The sequence below is a fragment of the Anoplopoma fimbria genome, chromosome 6, assembly GCF_027596085.1.
Source record: "Anoplopoma fimbria isolate UVic2021 breed Golden Eagle Sablefish chromosome 6, Afim_UVic_2022, whole genome shotgun sequence".
Lineage (NCBI taxonomy): Eukaryota > Metazoa > Chordata > Actinopteri > Perciformes > Anoplopomatidae > Anoplopoma > Anoplopoma fimbria.
In genome coordinates, this window is record NC_072454.1 from 7443806 (window position 1) to 7466375 (window position 22570).

Sequence of the window (22570 nt, forward strand, 5' to 3'; positions counted from 1 at the left end):
CGAACTGTCATGGAAGCCCCCATGCGAACATCTGCACTGTAAAGCCACTGACTGTCGTCCCGGTACCGTTTTCTCTGTTTTGTGCTGGTCTTTCTGGAGATATGAGGTATTTGCTCCAACTGGGTCGCTCGTTCACCCGCCTCCACCTGCGTTTATGTCACCAGAGTGTTTACAGCAACCACACCAACCCACGAGGACTGCTAGTGGACCTTGGGGAGAAGTAAGTTGACTTTCCAATCTTCCTTTCTATTCCAGTAGCTGACAATAATTATTTATTATTCATTTTTTCTTCTAGCTGATTGTTTCTGTACCCTCTGTCAATGTGTATTTGTTGCTTAAGGAAGAGAACAGAGCACTGGGATGTGTTAGTATCCAGAGCACAGGGTTACATAATGCCACCTTACTGCATCTAAATATGACATTGGTTTTCAGTGTGTACAGCATTTTGATGTGTTGTGTTCTTGTGTTGTTTTGTAGGAAACTTGAGATCTCTTCTGGGAGGTTTGCTAGATTTGCTGATGGATCTGCTGTAGTACAGGTACTGAAAGAAAATGTCAACATTAACATGAAACAGGTGCATGGATTGTGGCAGCACCTGGAAGCTGCAAGACATCCTTTGTGGTCCATATTCTTCATACTATGAATACATATCAATGTTGTGGTTTTACTATTTCTTCTACTGTCTAGTCTTTATATTTACACCATCAACTGTTGCTTTTCCCAAGGTTCCTCCTGGGTATCATAAGTTGTGTGTGCAGCTTGCAATGACCTGTGATTTGTGCCTTTTTTAAAAGTAAAATTGACTTGTTCTGACTCTGAAATATTTAACCAATGCAAAATATATCTGGTTAATAGGAAATCTTCCAAATGAAAACATGTTTTTATACACATCTGATGTAACTTTACCCAGTTTTGTCAATAATGTTTTTAGAGGTTTCATTTTTGGTGGTTGTGCATGTTACACATTCATAAGACCTGTGTGGAAATGGTTCATAGATTAACCCAGTAAGGAGCCGTGGGCAAAGAAATACTACTCACTCTTTGTTTGTGATAGTTTGGTTAAACACAAATGTATTTAGGAATATGCACCATGTGCATTTTGAGCATATAACACAGAACCCACACTGAGGCTGTTCTCAATTCAGTTGATATTGTGCTTTAGTGGTGTATAATACCAAACAAATCAGCAGTTAATCAAATGAACACAAACAAGCTAACACATGATATGGGGATATCAATGTAGTAGATCTTGTGTTAATTAAAAGTTTTTTCCACCCACTAAATCACATGTAGTTCTTCACTGCTGAAAATGTAGTGAAGAAGACTTCAGTGTGTTGTCGGGATAAACTGTCCAGTTCCAGATGTTTGGTTCTATATGTGATTTCTTTCAATATTTTTTTTGGTAACCTCTTTCTCTTTTTGAAGCTGGGAGATACCTCCGTGATGGTGACTGCTGTGAGCAAAACCAAACCTTCTCCGTCTCAGTTCATGCCTCTTGTGGTATGTCCTCTAACATTACAGTAACATTCCCACCATGTCTTTGCTTTCAGACTGTGATAATGTCGTTTTTTCTGCTTGTTCAGTAAAAACTTTTTCATAGAAGAATCATTAAGTAGTCACAAAGTGTTATCCAGCCTCTCTCCATCAGTTGCCTTTGACTTCGTTCACCAGAACTAGAAACTTGAAAGATGACTTGATGAGTCAGATGACATCATTTCAGAGCTGCATTAGGGTAAAAACATTTCTGAAAGAATGTCCACTCTGATTGACAGGTGGACTACAGACAGAAAGCAGCTGCTGCAGGTCGAATCCCCACAAACTATTTGAGGCGAGAGATGGGGACCACTGACAACGAGATCCTCACCAGCAGACTCATAGGTGAGTCTATTAGAATGTGTCTTTTTATATGTATTCCTTTAATGTCTGTGTGCTGATGTTGCTTTGAGTGCTTTAACGTAAGCGTATACATTATAGTTATACTTTACTCATGTTTCTGTTGCTCAGACAGGTGTATCAGACCGCTGTTCCCTTCTGGCTACTTTTACGACACTCAGGTCAGTTGAGTTTTAAGTTTTCACTCTAATGTGGTAATAGTTTCGCACTCTTTTGCTTTGTGAACAAAGATGATATTAATGTGTATCTGCCTTTTAACCCCTTTTGTATGTGTGTCCATGTGTGTGTACGTACCTCTCCTGAAGGTCCTTTGTAACCTGCTGGCAGTCGACGGTGTCAATGATCCAGATGTGCTGGCTATTAATGCAGGTAAATTAAATCTCAACCGTCCATGTTTTCCACAAAGCAATAGTGTTTGTGATCCTTAGCTTAAATAATATTTTCTTTTGTTAAAGCTTCTGCTGCTCTGGCGCTGTCGGACATCCCCTGGCATGGACCCATAGGTGAGGAACACACAACAGAACCTTTTCACATATTTAGATTTATTGACCTTTGATGCTGGTTTTCACTCGTCTCTTCAACTTCAGTTCCTGGGATACAGTTGTGCGTTATTTAAATCCAACTTTGAACTAAATGTGCGTTTGTTTTTGTTTAGGTGCTGTGCGTGTGGGCATGGTAGATGGAGAGATGATTATTAACCCCACTAGGAACGAGATGACGGCCAGCAGTCTTAACCTCATTGTGGCCGGAGCCCCCAGCAGTCAAGTGGGTAAGTTGACCAACACTGTAAAAGTCCCAGCAGAGGCTCTGATTTTTTATTTGTCATTTAGTATTAATGTGTTTGCATGAACATGTCATAATGCTAAAAACTAACAACTGCTTATGAATCTTTTCACAATAAAAGCCCTAAACATATACACCTCGTAACTGTTTAGGAGAGGGAGTTCAGATTCACTCAGAGCATTTTGCTAAAAGGAAACTCAATAAAATAGCTTACAGTAGCTTAGGCCATACATCAATTTACCTCTTTATTGACTGCTCTGAATCAATATGATCCCGGTAGTTGACAATTTATTGAACAAGTGTTGCAACCGTCGCAAATTCACACCACTGCAGGTATGAATATAGTTTCTGATGCAAGATATTTGCATATTTGTCAAAAAAGCCTTAAGAATGGGAAGAATGCATAACAAACCTAGTGATTATTATTACTACACCATAAATGAAAAGTTTTATTACAGGTTTATTACATTTTCTACTGTTTAAAAGGGAAATTCATTTCAAATTGAAGTTACTTTGCTTCATGAGGTAACAGAGAGTAATATATTTTTATTAATATAGTTTACTGAGGTGTAGATGTCATCACCACATATATGCAGCTCTGTGTCACAGGTTATTAAACATCCTTTCTTCTATCTATATATCTGTTGATCATACAACTCTTTTTTTGATGTGACTCTCTGTCTGCCAGTGATGATTGAGGCGTCGGCTGAGAACGTGCTGCAGCAGGACTTTTGCCATGCGGTGAAGGTGGGAGTCAAACACACGCAGCAGATCATACTGGCCATCCAGCAGCTGGTGCGGGAACAGAAGATCACCAAGCGAACCCCGGTCAAGATCTTCGCGGCCCCGACTGACATGGTGGAACATGTTCGGCAGTAAGACCAGCGATGAAACTCTATATATCATTTTAATAATAAAACAAAATAAAATTCAGGATTCTTTTTTTGTGAATGAAATTGTCTGAAGATGAAACAAAGGCTACTGCTGTGGACCTTGATGAAGCAGTATCTGAGCTTTATTGTCAAAAGTGTGAGACGGAAATGGGACTTTTGTTTTGTTAGATGTTGGTATTGACTTGTTTTTCCTTTTCTTCCTCACAGATCAGCTTCCAAGAAGATCTATGCTGTTTTCACTGATTACACTCACGATAAGGTGAAGTCTGACGTCCAGATGTTGTCTGTGTGTTTTAGTCAGTTTTCTGTTTCTTTAATTGATTTAAAGCAGCTAGCATCACTGATGTTTCTCTCCTCTGTGATATGACAGTGTTTATGTACCTTATATCTTGATTATCACCAGTAATAATCACATTATTATCTTGTTTTAGATTTCAAGAGATGAAGCTATCAACAAAGTCCGACTAGAAACTGAGGAGGACCTAAAAGGTAAATCATTTTCAAAGAATTTCTCACAAGCTGTTTCAAGCATTGTTGCAAACCCCTTAAAACAATATATTTACTTTAATTTCAACTCTGGTCTGTGTAGTTAAATTGTGTTGCTATCTGTGAGCTGAAAAATGTAAATGAATGTCCTCCATGTGTAGAACGATTCCCTCAGGCTGAGCCCTATGAAGTCATCGAATCCTTCAACACTGTGAGCAAAGAAGTCTTTCGCAGTTTAATTCTAAATGAGTACAAGAGGTAAGTCCTGACCACGGTGACATTCATGTATATTCTCACAACACATAATGTGCCTTTGTAACTGTTTTTGTTTTTTATTTGACGTGTTGTAGGTGTGATGGGAGGGAGCTGACTGCTTTAAGGAACATTTCCTGCGATGTGGACCTCTTTAAACCGCTGCATGGCTCCGCTCTGTTCCAGAGAGGACAAACACAGGTCGGTACAGAGCAAGTGAAACTGAATTTAAAAAGATACATTTTGTTGAAAGAAGATAAGGGACTGTTGTTTGTTTGTGTTTTCTGCAACAAAAAGATAAAATACTGGGTTTGATAATGAATGCAATAGCAGGAAATTACATTTTTACTTTGGAAAAGCCGCTCTAGTCTTTAAACAAAGAAAGCTCAGTCCTCTTCCTGTTTTTTAAATATAGGTGCTGAGCAGTGTCACGTTTGATTCCCTGGAATCCAGTATCAAAGCAGATATTATCACCACAGCTTTGAGGTAAGGTTATCACTCATAACACTGCACACATTCATACTGTTGACATGACCAGGACAGTTCAGATACTGTTGGCCCTTACTCCTTTTATTATCGGTCTATATCTGAATGTCATGGCACACAAATTACCCACTAAGACTTAATAACCCAATAGAAGTATAAAGTCTATAAAATACAATGTAACCCATGTCTTCCATTCATTTTCTTTCTGCAGTGGCATCAAATCCAAGAATTTCATGCTTCATTATGAGGTGAGTCAAATCCTGTTTTCATTTTAACTGTTTCTAAGATTGTTAGATGTATGATTCTAAATCTTTTAGTGAACTTAAAGTGGAGGTGAAATGAAAAATGCCCACTTCCCCGGTCATATTGTGCACCTATTTAACATATATGCAAATAAGAAATGTTAATATCAAAATTCAATCATGTTTTCTTCCTGTAAAACAAAATATGAAGTGTGCTTACTTTAGCTTGTCCTGCCCAATTTCAACCAGTAACATTATCACATCCATCTGTTAATCAGTCTGCAACTTAAGTGCTACACTCTTAAGCCTGCACACTTTAGCGGTCCAATCAAATGCAAAGGAAATTATTTAGCTCCCTCTTGTAACTGTAAACAGCTTAAAATATTCTGTTTCACTTGGGAAAATTGAAAAGTGCAGACGCTAAAGACGCTCTAACTTCAGTTTTTATTGGGACTTTAAATTCAACATTTCCTTTCATTTCAGTTCCCTCCGTATGCAACCAATGAGATTGGAAAGATGGGAGGTATCAACAGGAGAGAGCTTGGACATGGTTTGTGTTAAAGTTTCTTCTACTTGTATTCAGGATCTGTTAAACACTCATTCCCATCAAGAGTCCTCTGTACATAGACGTGTTTGTGTATGTATTTGTTCATGTTTGTGTTTTTGTGTATGTGTTTATGTATTTGTTCATGGTTGTGTATGTGTATATGTATTTTTTCATGTTTGTGTATTTGTTCATGTTCAGGGGCCCTGGCTGAGAAAGCTCTGAGACCAGTCATCCCTAAAGACTTCCCTTTCACTATCCGGGTCACCGCTGAGGTGCTTGAGTCAAACGGTGAGTGTGGTGACTCAGTTTCTGAAGAGTAAAAACACCACAGGAAATGTGTTCATTGTCTGGCAGGATGTCTCAGACAGGATCATGAGGTTACAACGTCTGAATGACTCTTCCTCCCCCTTTTCCTCCTCTTTATCTTCTCTCAGGATCTTCCTCAATGGCCTCCGCATGTGGAGGCAGCCTCGCTCTAATGGATGCAGGTACTGCATGAGATAAACCCTTTCACAGTTAATAATCTCTGTTGTAAAATTGTTCATGTTTATTATTTATTTTAATTAACTTTAATGCAGCAGCTACCAACACAACTCAATAACACAGACAATTAAATTTAGGATTTATATATTTAAAAAAAAAAAATCAAATTAAGATTGTATTAAAAGCCAATAATCATATAATATCTTAAATAATCACTACTGTTGCAAAATGCTATTTGTGCACTTAATATTACTATTCATGTCCAGTATCACTAGTTGTGCATTCCAACAATGCAGCTACATTCCATTTGACAAATTCTTAACACATCATAAAACTCGACAATTCAAAACATATTTAAATGTTTTAGTATAGACAGATTCGTATTGTGATCCTCCAAGTCAATTAAAGATGAAAAAATAGAATAGGGTCGATGGATTAGGTTCCGTTTCAGAGTTTTTATTCACATATAATAAAGTACTTTTTTTGTGATGATATGAAGCTAACATGTCTTGATCTGTCTCCCAGGTGTTCCCATCTCTTCTGCTGTGGCAGGTGTAGCAATTGGCCTCATCTCCAAGGCCAACCCAGAGAAACCTACTGAGATCGTAGACTACAGATTACTCACTGATATTCTGGTACATACGATGTGTGACCAACCATTGATAAGAGGAAGAAAGTGTTTAGTTAAGCAGTACAAATCCTTAAAAAGTTTGTCCCTACTAAATTATGTCGGAGATGGTAAATATGATCTTATTAATGTTTCTTAATCAGGGAATAGAGGATTACCTTGGAGACATGGACTTCAAATTGGCGGGAACAAACAAGGGCATCACTGCGTTACAGGTACTGCGTCTGATAACTCATAGCAAGTGTCTGAAAAAACTATTTGTCCCACTCTGTCACTGAAAACGAAATAAATTTACCTGAGTAGTTTACTTGGTTCATTATTAGTGCTGTGTAAATATAATTTGGTGCTGTATGAAATATTAAATAAGAGATCAGGGAAGATGTAGAGGTTTAATTTAAGATTTGCAGGTCTTAAATACATAATGTATATTATATTTGTTGTAACATACTAGGGGGTTACTTATCCAAATCGAGGGTCTAAGGACAGAGGTCGCCGTACACTGTACAGATTGTAAAGCTCCTTGTGGCAAATTTTGTTATTTGTAATATTGTGCTATTTATATAAAATTGACTTGACTTGTTGAGGTCTTAATTTTACTTTAACTTTTGTCTTTTGGTTCATATTTTACGCTCCTTTACACACGTTTATTTAACCTCCAGGCTGACGTGAAGATCCCAGGTTTGCCTCTGAAGGTGGTCATGGAGGCCATCCAACAGGCCACAGGTGAGCAGTGCAACTGAACATTTAACAAAAGGGAAAACGGATGACCATATTTTTGTTGTGGCTTGATGGTCTTTGTTTCAACATTATTATGTTCCAGTGGCAAAGAGGGAGATCTTGGGCATCATGAACAAATGTATAGCAAAACCCAGAGAGACGAGGAAAGAGAATGGACCGGTTGTTGGTAAGCTTTGTGTTTGAACATACATTGTGTTTGTGCACACTTGGGTTAGTAACTATGTGCAGGACTAGTTGAGATAAATTAGTAGGGATGAAAGCTGGATTTTTAGATACAATTCTCTTTGCTTGAGTGAGAGAACATAATTAAACATGAATACTGGGCTTCCACAGGAATGCTCACCCAACCTTTGGTATATGAAACTGATGAGAGTTGTATTCTGTCTTTAGAAAATGTCCGGGTGCCTATTTCCAGACGAGCACGCTTCGTTGGTCCGGGCGGTTATAATCTTCGCAGGCTACAAGCTCAAACAGGTAACAAGCTTTCTAAAATTCATATTTAAGTGAATCAGAAAACCAACTGGGATCGTGAGATCTTTGTGAGTGAAGTACAGACAATACAGACTCATTAAAAGAATGTTGAAACTGTAATTTTTTTTTGTTTGTTCTTGAGGTGTGACAATAAGTCAGGTGGACGAGGAGACTTTCTCTGTGTTCGCTCCGACACCAGGAGCCATGAGTGAAGCTCAGGACTTCATCAGTGAAATCTGCAAAGATGATGTGAGTTTTTTAAACATTGCTCATTGTAGAAAAACTTAAGTTAAACCACTAAGAAAACATTCTTACCACACCATATCACAGTGATATGAACATGAGGCTGTTTCAGTTTGATTGGTTATCAAAGACAAGTATTGAAAAATGTATTTTCATAGAAAGATGAGATATGGAAGTTCATAACGACAAAACCACTGAGAGTCCCGTACGGTGGCCTGCTGCTGACAAAAATATATGGTGTTCTTATAACAAAAACATTTTCCAAACTAAATGACTTTATTTGGCCTCATCATTGAACTAAGTATACACACAATCAATCAGTTATGAGATATTTATGTATGATGTCAGAACATTTCTTGCTTTAATGAGATATTTAGATTTTGTTTAATGAGAATATTTTGTGCTTTAACAAGATAAAGTGACGTTTTAACAAACAACAAACTGATGAATTTGGTTTCGTAGTTATAACAAGAATAAGAAACAATAATTTGATTCTATTGTTGCTTTCTCTAATTTATTGTTTCTCTAAAATCCATGGCTATAAATGTGTATGTGAATAAACATACATGTGTATTTGTTTTGTGTTGCAGCAAGAGCTGCAGCTGGAGTTCGGTGCTATCTACACTGCCACCATTATTGAGATAAGGTAAAGCAATAAATTGAGATATTTTTACTGTAAAACTGTATTTGATGCCAGCTATTAGCACAAAGTTCAAACATGTTATCTAGTAGAATTTTATTCATTATCAATGGATAAATCAAACATTTATCATCTAAAGCCTTTTTTCCTGCTCTGCTTCAGGGACATCGGTGTGATGGTGAAACTTTATCCCAACATGAGTGCTGTCCTGCTGCACAACTCACAACTGGACCACAAACGGGTCAGTGGATTTGTTGGCCTGCGTGTCCATGTTTCTGTGAGTGTTTGAGAATGAAATCATTACTTAAAGGTCTTTTTTTTTGTATTTCCCTCTTTTAGATCAAACATCCGAGTGCTTTGGGTTTAGAGGTGGGACAGCAGATACAGGTACGTGTCACTAACTACAGGCTGTGTTGTCAAAAGTAGCCTCCTGTCTTTACGTTCTGGGCTTATTGTCTCTGACTGGACTTGTGCTAACAGGTCAAGTACTTCGGACGGGACCCAACAGACGGCAGAATGAGACTTTCGCGGAAGGTGCTCCAGTCTCCTGCTGCAAGTGTTGTGAAGACGCTAAGCGAGAAACAGAGCATCTCCATGGGTTCAAGCAACGGCCAAACCACCAGCACCGATTTGTGACAGAACAACACAACGGGCTTGCCAACAAAGTGGATTTAAACTGAGTAGATTTCTCAACAAATTGTTTTTTGTTGAGAAATCAACCAAACAAAGAGCAACAGTGCTGTACACAAAGAGGTTTCACCGGCTGTAGTGGGAATGGATGGGATTAAACCGCATCACTCATCAAATACAGCTCCCTGCTGTCATCAGTGGATGTGCACCAACTGAAAAGAACACTGTGCAGGAGAAACATTTTAAAGTTTCATTTTGAAGGATAGGCATTTTACAGTGTCTTTTTTTCAGATCGGCCACCTCAGTTATCATTGACAGCATCAAGCAGTTAGAGTTTTTTTTTTTTTCAACAGTTCCTCCAATCGTCCAGCAGCTTTCACTGTGCAATGTATCAATGGTCTCCTTATTCACATGTGTGATGATGCTGCTCTTGTGGTTTGAGATTTCCATATTTGGCGTCCAGTATGCAAGTGTGTCCTCTAAGCTGCCAGGATCATGATATGGACAAAGAAAGCAAAGTGGGAGAACGGTGCGTACAGTTATTATTTTTTTTTTTTATATTCCCTTTACTAAGGGGTTGAATTTACAGTATATGTGAGTCATCTGCAAAAAGTACAATAACTGGTTGCTTTGTAGTGTTAATTCAACCATTTCTAGCAAAGTATAGCATGGACACATAAAGTACCAGACTTCTACGTATTCAACATTCAGATGCGAACAAAGAAAAACCCTTAAGTGCCACAAATCGCACTCACAGAGAGAAATGTCAATACAACCAATTAAAACGGTATAAAGCAAGTTTTAACATGGATTACAAGATATGATGGAGAAATACATGCACTATAATAAAAAAGGGATAAAACATCCACCCTGAAATATGCCTGGTTGTTTCGCTACTGTCACCACAAGTGAAAAGGCTGACTTTATACATTGAAACGACTGCTTGATATTTGGAGGGTTCAGCCGGTGGGCTAAATAATCTGATGTTTAAGGGTTTCACCTACGAGATGTACAACCCTGAGTCTTAGGGAATTGGTAAATACCCACGTCAAGAGCTGTAGTCCATGGTGACTTTATAATAGACTAATTAATTTGGCCCCTGGCAGAATTTGTAGTTAAATTTAAAAGTCTCAACCCTAAATTTGTGGCAGAAATATGCATCAAATTAAGTTGGAATCTCCACGGGGTAACAATTGTAATACAATTAACTAAGCTCTGTCAATTCATAAGCTCTTCTGTTAAGTAAATGTTGAGAACTGAAATCAGTTTTCTAATTAAAATAGAAAAACAGACACTATCAGTTGTATAAGTGATGTCCTGCTTTGGGTAAGGGAAGTACAGTACTTACTGCAGCATGTTTTTGTTTTCTGTTTTTTTTATATACGCCTGAGAAATCTTGGGATGCTCAATATCTGTACTAATAAACTGAGGTGATATTTAAATAATTTGTGTGTCTGTTTGGCTTACTGCTGGGGGAAAAAGTGGGGAAATTTACAGGATTACAGCAGCATAGGGTATAGTACAAACAAGAGACACAAGATCAAAAATAAGTATTATAAATAGCAAATAAGCAATAAAAACAGTTAAGAATCCACAATAACTGAAATATTATATATACAGACAGAATAACTATTATTGCACAGTGTATTTGTATTGCACAGGTTTTTAGTTTTTTGGTGTACACACACGGTAAAATAAGTATTGAACACGTCACCATTTTTCTCAGTAAATACATTTCTAAAGGTGCTATTGACATGAAATGTTCACCAGATGTCGGTAACAACCCAAGTAATCCATACATACAAAGAAAACCAAACAAATAAATTCAGAAATTAAGTTATGTGTAATAAAATGGAATGACACAGGGAAACGTGTTCAATACTTATTTTACCCGCTGTAATCACACACACACACACACACACACACACACACACACACACACACACACACACACACACACACACACACACACACACACACACTAGTGCACATGACACCATCACTCTGTCCACTATAGGAGAGTCTTTTGAAGTCTACAGGTCGCCCACATTGTAACACTGTTTCACCTTAAACTCCAGGATTGCCACTCACTATTACTGTGTTTGATCTGAGAGGTTTTTACAGTCAAATAGCTGCAGCCCTTCACACTGTCAAAGCCCAGAGGATCATCATCATTATTATGTTAGGGTTGTATATTCTTAATGTAGTGCCGAAACTTGTCTCAAATGGGGATGTGCACTAATAACCCATGTTCTCTTAGATTACAAGGACACATGTGGAAAGCTGTTTTAATTGTTTTTTCATCGTGAGCTTTTATAATGGAATTACAATAATTTCAACAGTCAAACATAAACTATACTTTAAGTGTTTGGTCAATATGTCAATTAAAAATTCAAGCACACTCCTTTTGACATAATCTGATACTTAAAACTTCTTAAAAACAATTAGAATTAGATCGATTGAAGTTATTTGGGCTAGCTTTGGGTCATGCAAAGTTATGACCCAAGATATTTACAATATAGATATTTACAATATTTACAATTATAATTACAGATATTTCATATCTGTAATCCTATTCGTATTAGTTTGTTGCACTTATTGTATTCCTATTAGTTTGTTTCTGCACTGTACTTTTGCTCTGGTTTATGCTTTAAGATGCTTGTTTAAGAAAGGAGATGCACTGATGACTTCTGGTGACTAGTGGTTCTCTTGAACACTTCCTGTAAGTCGCTTTGGATAAAAGCGTCTGCTGAATGTAATGTAATAATTGTAATAAAGAGGACTGTCTTTTATTTCATTTTATTTTTTGTCATTTTTATTTTACTATGTCTCTTGTGTGCACTATACCCTATGCTGCTGTAATCCTGCATGATGTCCATCTAAGGGAAAAAGTGAAAGCCCTACTTTCACAGCTACTGCTCCTGTGTGCACAAGGTTATTATCAAGAAGTACTACCCTGAGCCTTCCGCTTAGCACTTATTGTATTCCTATTAGTTTGTTGCACTTATTGTATTGCACTTATCGTATTAGTTTGTTGCACTTATTTATTGTATTCACTTATTGTAGTTTGTTTCTGCACTGTACTTTTGCTCTGGTTTATGCTCTTAGATGCTTGTTTAAGAAAGGAGATGCACTTATGACTTCTGGTGACTAGTGGTTCTCTTGAATACCTATGTTGAATACACTTATTGTAAGTCGCTTTGGATAAAAGCGTCTGCTAAATGACTGTAATGTAATGTACTACTCCTACTCCTACTACTTTTACTACTACTACTACTACTACTTTTACTACTACTACTACTTGTACTACTACTACTACTACTACTACTTGTACTACTACTACTACTACTACTTTACTACTACTACTACTACTACTACTTTTACTACTACCACTGCTATAAATAACATTATTTCAAACTTGTTGGTCACTAAAATGTTACATCAATTTATTATTATTTATTTATTAGTCGCTTTTATTTATTTATTTATTTTTTTATTTATTATTAATTAATGTAATAAAGTCACCTGCATGTAATTCCCATTCCGGCCTATAGGGGTCGCGCTTACACCTCCCGGCGCTGCCGCGTTCCCATTGGACGACGTCGCTCGGAGGGGAGGAGCCACCGCGGCGGTCAGCGCCTGATTGACGTCGAAGAAGAAAAAGAACACAAGATCGGATTACAAGATGGCGGTCTGTGGACGTTAAGCGAGAAGGCCGTCGGAGTTGTTGTGTTCTCTGTGAAATCTACTGTTTTGATTGTTAAAAAAAACAACAAACGACGGCCTCCCCAGTTGAGTCGTCTCACAAAGCGTGGTCGGGATGTGTTTATGAAAACAACCACGGACACGTTTCACCACCACGTGCGTGTTTTTATAACATGCGGGAGGGAACAAAGTTAACAGGTCGAGGCTAGCAAGACAGCGAGACGGTTAGCTCGTTAGCATAGCCTGCTAGCCTGCTAGCTCCGGGGTAGCGTCAGCCATGTCGGACACTCGGCGGCGGGTGAAGGTGTACACGCTGAACGAAGACCGGCAGTGGGACGACCGGGGCACTGGACACGTGTCCTCCACGTTTGTTGAACGCCTGAAGGGGATCTCGTTGTTGGTTCGGGCCGAATCCGACGGTGAGGTTCCACACGCTAAGCTAGCTAGTTAGCATGCTAGTTAGCCTTAGCATGCTAACTTCTGGTTCTCCTGGCAGGAAAAAAACAATTACACACACTTTTTTGGGGGGGGTTTATTTAATTAGGATTGTTATTTGTGTGCCATTGTTTTTTCCACACTTTTATTGAAACAATTATACATAGATAAAAGGGGGTAAATGAGGGGGTAGGTGGTGCTAAGCTAGCTCGTTTGTGCTCAGTAGCATGGAGATGGAGGGGGGGAGGAGGAGAAGGGGGGGTGTAAACTCCTAAATGTACAAACTTCTTATTCCCCATTATAGTGAGCTGTTAAGGGTCCAAGCACAGATCTTCACAGTCAATGGGAGAGGCAAACTTTGCTACAAAAGTTGTTAGTTTAGTATTTGTGCAGCATTGTTTCATTCACATTCTTTCATTCACATTACTGTACATTTGTATTCCTGTTCTATCTTTATGTTGTTGTGTCTGTGTAGTTGAGCTGCTGCAACACTCGAATTTCCCCCATGGGGATCAATAAAGGAATATAATAATAATAACATTGTCTACTCAGGGTTACATGCTTTCTCTGAATGCCAGGTTAATTGACCTTAACCTTCCTGTAGTTGGTTACCTCAGCATTGTTGGGGATCTCTGTTCTAAGCATTGGCACTCATTAAGAGGTGAGAAGTTACCCAAGTCTTTGTGTTTTTAGGATCTCTGCTATTGGAGTCGAAGATAAGCCCGAATACTGCATATCAGAAACAACAGGTAAGAATAGATGAGCTGATTGTGGATCAAAGATGAAATCATTTCAACGTACTGCCACACGGATGCAGAGCAGAAGCTGGTTATTCAGTATCTGGTCCCAGTGTAAACCTGGTCACAATACCAGTGAACTGGTTTTTCACCATTTTAACACTCGGCACCAAGAGATACAGTTGTAACACACATGCCACATAGAGAGATTACAGATCTGATTGAAGACAAAGTAACGTGATTCATCATCTTAAAGGACATCAAAGACCGGAAAGATGTTGGATGTGTACTGGTAATATGTGAGGTCTTGTTGTTTTTGAGGCGTGTTTTGATTGTGTGTGTGTATGTGATCGCATGCAACAGTGTTTGAGTGTGTGCTGTAAATATGATAAGCATTTCTTTGTACACGGTTTAATGTTTCTTTTTTCTTCTCCTACCAGGACACACTGATTGTCTGGTCGGAAGCAGATAATTATGACCTTGCCCTTAGTTTCCAGGAAAAGGCGGGCTGCGATGAGATTTGGGAGAAGATTTGCCAGGTAATGTAAATCCAGTTTTGTTTACTGGGGAATACACAAACAGCAGTGTTGTTGGTTTGCTGAGTTCTCTTGACATTACCACAAAGGGCAAGAGGCATTACATTGATACTTCTAGTTCAATTCTTCACTTCATCTATACCAACTATTTATTTCCCAGGTTCAAGGCAAGGACCCTGCCCTGGACATCACCCAGGACCCTATTGATGAGTCAGAAGAGGAGCGCTTCGAGGAGATTCCAGAGACAAGCCACCTGGTGGAGCTCCCTCCTTGTGAGCTAAGCCGACTGGAGGAGATCGCTGACCTGGTGACCTCTGTTCTCTCTTCGCCCATCCGGAGGGAAAAACTCGCCCTGGCCCTGATGAGTGAGGGCTACATCAAGAAACTCCTGGGTCTCTTCAGAGTGTGTGAGGACCTGGACAACAGGGAAGGTCTACATCACCTCTATGAGATTGTCCGTGGTGTCTTGTTCCTGAATAAAGCGGCCCTCTTTGAGGCGATGTTCTCTGATGACTGTATCATGGATGTGGTGGGCTGCCTCGAGTATGACCCGGCGCTGGTTCAGCCTAAACGGCACCGGGAATTCTTGACCAAGACAGCTAAGTTTAAGGAGGTGATCCCTATCACGGACTCTGAGCTGCGGCAAAAGATCCACCAAACCTACCGGGTGCAGTACATCCAGGACATCATCCTGCCCACGCCGTCTGTTTTTGAGGAGAACTTCCTGTCCACGCTCACCTCCTTCATCTTCTTCAACAAGGTGGAGATCGTCAGTATGTTGCAGGTAAGGATCCAAAAACCTTTTTTTTTTTTAATATCTATAATCAGTTGCCACTGACTGACTGAAATGAGTTTGACTGGTGTAAGTGAACCGGCCCTTCATGTGGTTCAAGACAATAGCAAAGCTCATGCTTAAATGACAAATGAATAATTTCCATTGATTAAAATAGATAAGATCGTGTGATATGGCCATGTAGTAGAGAAAAATATGTATTCATTTTTGTCCACAAGTGAAAGATGCGTCTGTGCATCGAGTTTTGTCTTTTGATGGTTGAACTATTAAAATATAAAATATTTAAAATATTTTTGAAAGGTGTAAAGATCTATTGCATTCCTTGTAAGTGGATTTCTATATATGACTCAGCTGTAAATTGAAAGCAATTTATGATATACAAACATTTTCATGATGCAAACAATACCTTACAGTCCATCCATTTCATATTTTTGTTTTCTGCATTCTATGGTTGTATTTTAGCGCTAATGAGGGGTGAAGTGACTGTCATTAGGGATCATGGGTTCCCACAATGTTTTGGAATAGCTTACTTTTAAAATGCTAAAGTTGAATGCAAAACGTTTTACGTCTCCCTCTGTTTATATTTGGATTTCAAGCCCTTTATTTCTTCAGTAGCTTGATTTCTTACCCCTTTTTGTTCATGTTCCACAGGAGGACGAGAAGTTCCTAACGGAGGTCTTTGCACAGCTCACAGATGAAGCCACAGAAGACAGTAAAAGAAGAGAGCTCGTAAGTCAAACAGTTGTTAAATCTCCAGGCCAGATGTTGTATTTCTATTTTATTATTTTTTGTTGGAAAGTAGTATTGTAATACTGGCATTTATCATTGTGGGAATGTGCTCAGTATGACTGTTCTTGATATATGGATTCATTATGGTGTCTGTAATGCCACTTCTTTTGCAAGAGTTAAATATTTACGGCATGGTGTTCCATAAAGTTTTTGATGTCAATTACCTCTTTGTCTATTGGCTACAACAGCTCTGGCAACATTATTCATTCAACAGTGCAGGCTCTCACTGAGAGTAAAATAGGAAATCATTTATTCTGTTGTTTTGAAAAGCTCTGCATCCTGGAATGGAGAAGATCACTGTGTTTGAGACTAAAAATGAATTCTGTCACTGCAAAAACAATGCTTGGGAAAAGTATTTTTGTCAATGACCTTGAACCGTTTGCTTTAAAAAATTTCTGATCAACCGTTTTTTCTTTCTTAATTTCAGGTGAACTTTGTCAAGGAATTCTGTGCTTTTTCTCAAACGTTGCAGCCACAAAACAGGGACGCTTTCTTCAAAACTCTGGCAAATCTAGGCATTTTACCTGCTCTTGAAATAGTCATGGTATGTTCTGGCCATAACATTAATTTGTAATTATTAAAAAACAGTTCCTACGTATACCACACTCCATGTTTGTTTAGTTTTCTGCCAATGAATGATCTAACCGGGGAACATTTATTGTTTAGAATTCTCTTTGTTCTGGTCTTCAACTCCTCTTTTCGTCCTGTTCAGGGAATGGATGACCTGCAGGTGAGGGCGGCAGCTACAGACATCTTCTCTTACCTGGTGGAATTCAGCCCCTCCATGGTCCGGGAGTTCGTCATGCAGGAGCCACAGCAGACAGACGACGTGAGCATCACTGTCAACAGTTTCATGTTAATGCGAAAAATGGAACATATTTAAATTACGTACTGTCCCAAAGTTGATTGATATTTGCAGAAATATTGTATACCGAGTGATCTACAAACATACCTATTTAGAGAATTTCCCTCATACATTTTTTATAGCTTTGTTCTGCATCAATTTTACATACAATTCATGTGTACAGTAAAAACAGTAAAAACTTGCACATGGAAAAAATGTGCACGTAAAGCCTTACAGGCCCTTTAGAGCAGTGTTCCTCCCAAGCACTTGGTTATTTAGGTTTACTCTGAATATCAAATGGTGTTTTTTAATCCTGTGTGATTGTGAGCACTTCAAAATGGCATAAAATGTATGAACAAGAGGCCTACAACTGGCAGAGAAAACACTATGCTCTGTCTGCATTTGATCTAGTAGTAAGATAAAGCCCTCTTTTGTTACGTTTTCACCTTTATACATAAAAGTGGAGTCTGTACAGTTCAGAGAATCCATAATCTTCGTTGAATTTCTTTTTTAATCGTCATACACCTCCAGACCGAAACAGCATCCTTTTAACTGTATCTTCTAATGTGTGTGTTTCTTTTGTTTACAGGATGTTCTGCTGATAAATGTTGTGATCAAGCAGATGATTTGTGACTCTGACCCAGAGTTAGGAGGTGCTGTCCAGCTGATGGGTCTGCTCAGGACGCTCATCGACCCTGAGAACATGCTGGCTTCCACAAATGTAAGCAGAACCAAGTTTTGATGGCCAGGGTCATATTTTACATTATATTTCCATAAATCCTGTTTTCCCCCAGACACACTGCGGCCATGCGGTAAATTGCTGTCTGTTTTGTCCAACATTAAAACAGCATTTTCTTGTTGTTTCCTTAACAGAAAACTGAAAAGACTGAATTTCTGAGTTTCTTCTACAAGTACTGCATGCATGTCCTGACTGCTCCTCTGCTGGCCAACACTGCACATGACAAAATCTGTAAAGGTGAGCTGGGGACAGAGGCCTCACATAAACCAGAGTGTTTCAGACTGTAAGATAAACAGAGAATTTTACTGATTATGCTGTGTCATGGCCTTTCAGATCTGCAGGAGGGATCAGCGAAGATCAACCCCGTCTGTCCAGGTGGGTGTTTTGTAACTCAACATGAACCGCCCAACCGTTAAAAAAACCCCATTTCATGTTAGGGTTGACTAACATTGTTTGTTTGGGAGCATAGTTGTAGTAACAGTACATTTTAATTCTGTTTTAGTCTCACATTACTTTCCTCTGAACCCACCAGAAAGGATTAAATAAATTGCCATGTACCTCTTCATGATGACTTTAAGGATGAAGTAGATGTGATTTTGTTTGAAAGTGCTTTCACAATGTAATTGTATAATATTGCAGGTTTGCACACTTGCTCTACATTGAATATTTGAAAAATGATCAGGCTTGTGTTTGGAAAATTGCTGCACTGACACGTAGAATCTACAGCTTAATGTGAATTTTGGAAATGTTGCGTTGCTCATTTGCTTTGTTGTTTTATCTTGTGTAGACAACTTCCAGACAGCTCAGCTGCTGGCACTGATCCTGGAGCTCCTGACCTTCTGTGTGGAGCACCACACCTATCACATCAAGACCTACATCATGAACAAAGACCTGCTCAGGAGAGTGCTGGTGCTCATGAACTCAAAACACACCTTCCTTGCTCTTTGTAAGTTCACACACCCCATTCTGCTGCTTTTTCTTTCCTTCTCTTAAAGCTCTGTCAGTTGTCCTACTGTATGGATGAACTAAGTTGTCTGTTTTTGTCCAAGGTGCCCTGCGTTTCATGCGCAGAATCATTGGTCTGAAGGACGAGTACTACAACCGCTACATCATCAAAGGGAACCTGTTTGAACCCGTCATTAATGCCCTGCTGGACAACGGCACCCGATACAACCTCCTCAACTCAGCCATCATAGAGCTCTTTGAGTTCATCAAAGTGGTGTGTGGACACTAATGTACTTTAACGTAAAGTGTTTAGTAGCATTGGGTGTGTGCACGTAGCACTGAAAGTGGATTGGTTGTGATTTTCCAGCGTTTTGTCTCTTTTCCAGGAGGACGTGAAGTCTCTCATAGCTCACATTGTGGATAACTTCTACAAAGCACTTGAATCCATTGAGTACGTCCAGACTTTCAAGGGTCTGAAAGGCCGGTACGAGCAGGAGAAAGACCGGCTGAGTCAGAGGCTCAACAGGTCAGGAGACCGTGATTGTCCTAGAGATTTTTATATATATTCCCATTTCTCACTTCTCCCCCATATTTGATCACCCTTTTCTGTAGATAACTGTACCTCATTAAGTGATTTTTTTTTTTTTTTTCTTGTAGATATCGCAGAGACGCACGGTCGTTGGACGAGGACGAGGAGTTGTGGTTCAACGATGACGACGACGATGACGATGGAGAGGCTGTGGAGAAGAGCCGAATGGAGGATGACTTCTCCGACAGCTACGGCAAGTACATGGAAGCCAAAAAAGGTAAGCTGCTCAGGTGTTGCGGCATGTACAGTTTTCCTCCAGATTGCCCAACATCCCTTTTTAAGTTTGATATTTACAATCTGCGCTACTGCAGGAGCTGCCAACGGAGCGAATGGTGCCAACAATAACGGGAAAGCTGCTGTAATCCCACCTGCCTCACCAGCCCTCACTCCAAACAACAGTTCAACCTCCTCCGTCAAAACAGTTGCTCTTCCCGCCACACCAGTGGTGAAGGTAAAGACAGTCTGATGATCAGTCATTTCAAAATAAAAAAAAAGATAACATTTTGCCTTGCTTGTGCCTACTATGTGGGCATTTTTAAATCTCTCCCCGTTTCTCCTAGACGGCTCTGGTTGGTTTGGTGGACTACCCTGACGACGAGGATGAAGAGGAAGAAGACGAGGAGGAAGAGGAGCAATCTCCAAGGAAGCGGCCCCGCCTGAGCTCTTAAGGCTAACTGTCCTCTGTTTGGTCGTAGTGGACGGACACTTGAGTCCCTCCCATCCTCCCTCCTCTGGTCGTCTCATTGGTCCTTGGCCTAACTGTGCCACCTGTCAGTCTCACTGAGGAGACGGGCAAAGACGAGCTCCCACCTCACCCAGCCCCCTCCTGATCTCTGCTGCTCTCTTCTCCCTCAGTGGAAGGAGATGGAGAGCGTCTCTGTTGGAGAGAAAGACAAATCAGTCTGTTCCTTCAGCCTGTTGATTTTACCTTTTTTTTTTTTTTTATAACGGCCTCTTCTAGAAGATCCCAAAACTCCCATTTCTTCCTCCTGAGGAGAAACTCATTGACTCTTTGCAAACCCGCCCCTCCTCTCTTTCATAACACTCCTGCTCTCCCAGGTCTGACCTCCTCCTCCTGAACAACTTTCTCCTCCTCAATCCCCACCATCCTACGTACCGACCAGAGGCGGCCTCGGTGGACGTAACGTTGCCAAGGCGGTTTCCCAACTCTGCTCTGTTGCTATAGCAACGGTAGCAAGGAAGCTGCGGTACTGCATCGACCCCCACAGGAACCCCTCACACGTCCTCATTTGAACTCTCCCTACTTTTCATCCTTCCTCGAACCCAAAACCAATGAGCTCCAGAGACCGGGGAAGCCAGAACACAACCAGCCAGTGTACGAACTGTTCAGCAGGCCAGTCAGGCTAGCAGGACTAGCCGTCATAGTTATAGAAAGCTTGACTGGCTGAAGCAGTGTGTGCCGCCCTGCCACAGAACTGCTCACTTTTGTCGGGGTTAGGGGGGGGTCTAGGCAATGTAGAAGAATTAAATGAAATGTTGAGACGAGGGGGGCGGGGGGGTGACATATGTACCAGGACGAAAACCCAGCTGTAATGAGGTTTAGATCCAGAGGAGCAGGACTCAAAACCTACAGAAGCCATGGAGTCATTTTGGCCAAGGCACACACACGACACACACACACACACACACACACACACACACACACACGGCGTCTCACACACAGGACTGCGTTAGTCAGAAAACCTGTATTTCATGACTTTGTTAAAAAGTACTGTACAGATGTTTTTTCTTTTCTTTCTTTTTAATCATTTTTTCCCCTGATCTGATTTTCAAAGGGGAGAGAGAGAGATGCCTACCTACCTGTGTATTTTTTGTTGTTGTTGCACAAAAGGTGGGGGTCACTGTTCACCCTTTCAGTCCAGTTCATTTGATTCAATGTACAAAATGCAGAGAAGTTGAAAATGCTGGTTTTAAAAAAGAGAAAAAAAAAATAACGTATTAAAACTGCAGTAAAGTCATTTTTTTTTTTGCAGCCAACATTTCGGAGGATGTCTGGAGTTTTGTATTTTAGTGGATTTAAGAATTTAGTGGCCTCATTACGATGCGCACACACAGCCTGGTTTTCGTTTCTAACTGGGGGACAAACCTGAGCGGTCGGTGTGCTTAGAGTAGATTTAGTGCTCACACTTGTTTTCTGAAGGTTCATGACTTGGCACCCTTCTCTCAGACAGATCTCAGGTTCAGAGTTCAATTTACGTCAGAAACAAACAAATAAAAGCTACCCACCATGTCTGAGCACTGTAACACTGCTAGCTGGTGAAACACCCGGGGGCTTTATGTGCCAGAGGGCTTTTATCCCAGTTTGAACACCAGTTGATCCAAGTTTGAAGGTCTGTGACATAAAAACAACTCTCCAGATCAAAAATAAGGAATTGAAGGAAAACCTTTTTTTTATTTTTTTTAAGTTTAATTCATATTCTATGATTGGATGAGCTGTTTTATCAGTTATGAAAAGATGATTTATCCCCAGAGTTGATGCAGTGCAGTTATGGAAGTAAAACTGTGTTGCTTAAGTCAAAAGTATTTCTGACCATCACACAGGTTTGACGATGTCGGATGAGACATGTCATTGTCGTATCTTCTCTCCTGGTCTCACCACAAGCACACTGAGAGGCAGGAGAGGAGAAGGGAATCAAACATTAGCTAGAAAATGCCAGATCACACAGACTTGTGTCTAGAACTTCTGCGTCACAAGCAGCAGGGTCGGAGCACATGTCAAATTATTATTGCCAATGATGTGCTTTTTCAGGAGTTTCAGCCGTACACCATCAGCGGATTGTCTTTCCCTCCTGTCTGTCAGCGTCAACCAACAATTTGACTCTTTCTGCTCCTCCCCCTCTTGATGAATTTGTACCAAGTGCATTTACTACCACTATCCATTCTTAACATTTGTATGACTTTATTTGATAAGTTTTGAAATTAAATGTGACCCTGACATTGAACTTGTAAATCTGGCTTTGTTTTAATAACTTAAATTTTACATTTTTTTTTTTTATTCCTTTGAGCCCAGATGGTCGTATTA

General features: G+C 39.8%; 2 protein-coding genes across 2 annotated transcripts; both read left to right on the forward strand.

Annotated features, from left to right (window-relative positions):
* On the forward strand, positions 1–10840 carry LOC129092154 (polyribonucleotide nucleotidyltransferase 1, mitochondrial). The gene is made up of 28 exons (XM_054599974.1): positions 1–220; positions 478–538; positions 1426–1500; positions 1773–1878; positions 2005–2054; positions 2199–2262; positions 2349–2396; positions 2549–2662; positions 3365–3551; positions 3777–3828; positions 4001–4058; positions 4217–4313; positions 4406–4508; positions 4723–4793; positions 5005–5041; positions 5519–5585; positions 5781–5870; positions 6017–6070; positions 6591–6700; positions 6837–6908; positions 7353–7416; positions 7514–7597; positions 7822–7905; positions 8045–8151; positions 8736–8791; positions 8948–9026; positions 9125–9172; positions 9266–10840. The coding sequence occupies exons 1-28, from the start codon at positions 102–104 to the stop codon at positions 9419–9421; spliced, it is 2313 nt and encodes a 770-aa protein (XP_054455949.1). The 5' UTR covers positions 1–101; the 3' UTR covers positions 9422–10840.
* A 2238-nt stretch (positions 10841–13078) lies between these two features.
* Positions 13079–22490, forward strand: LOC129092139 (serine/threonine-protein phosphatase 4 regulatory subunit 3-like). The gene is made up of 16 exons (XM_054599949.1): positions 13079–13539; positions 14249–14304; positions 14733–14831; positions 14989–15612; positions 16273–16350; positions 16838–16954; positions 17123–17239; positions 17844–17975; positions 18128–18230; positions 18327–18368; positions 18781–18939; positions 19043–19212; positions 19325–19464; positions 19596–19744; positions 19839–19978; positions 20088–22490. Exons 1-16 carry the CDS (start codon positions 13398–13400, stop codon positions 20193–20195), a joined length of 2376 nt encoding a protein of 791 aa, XP_054455924.1. The 5' UTR covers positions 13079–13397; the 3' UTR covers positions 20196–22490.
* The last annotated feature ends 80 nt before the right edge of the window (positions 22491–22570 follow it).

What these genes read in the sequence shown, in the direction of transcription:
- LOC129092154 (XM_054599974.1), top strand. Translation starts at nt 102, where the DNA reads ATGAGGTATTTGCTCCAACTGGGTCGCTCGTTCACCCGCCTCCACCTG. An exon ending in ATGGTGGAACATGTTCGGCA is followed by an intron (nt 3,552 to 3,776) that starts GTAAGACCAGCG and finishes TCTTCCTCACAG; the next exon opens with ATCAGCTTCCAAGAAGATCT. An exon ending in ATTTCATGCTTCATTATGAG is followed by an intron (nt 5,042 to 5,518) that starts GTGAGTCAAATC and finishes CTTTCATTTCAG; the next exon opens with TTCCCTCCGTATGCAACCAA.
- LOC129092139 (XM_054599949.1), top strand. Translation starts at nt 13,398, where the DNA reads ATGTCGGACACTCGGCGGCGGGTGAAGGTGTACACGCTGAACGAAGAC. An exon ending in TTTGGGAGAAGATTTGCCAG is followed by an intron (nt 14,832 to 14,988) that starts GTAATGTAAATC and finishes TTTATTTCCCAG; the next exon opens with GTTCAAGGCAAGGACCCTGC. An exon ending in ACATGCTGGCTTCCACAAAT is followed by an intron (nt 17,976 to 18,127) that starts GTAAGCAGAACC and finishes TTTCCTTAACAG; the next exon opens with AAAACTGAAAAGACTGAATT.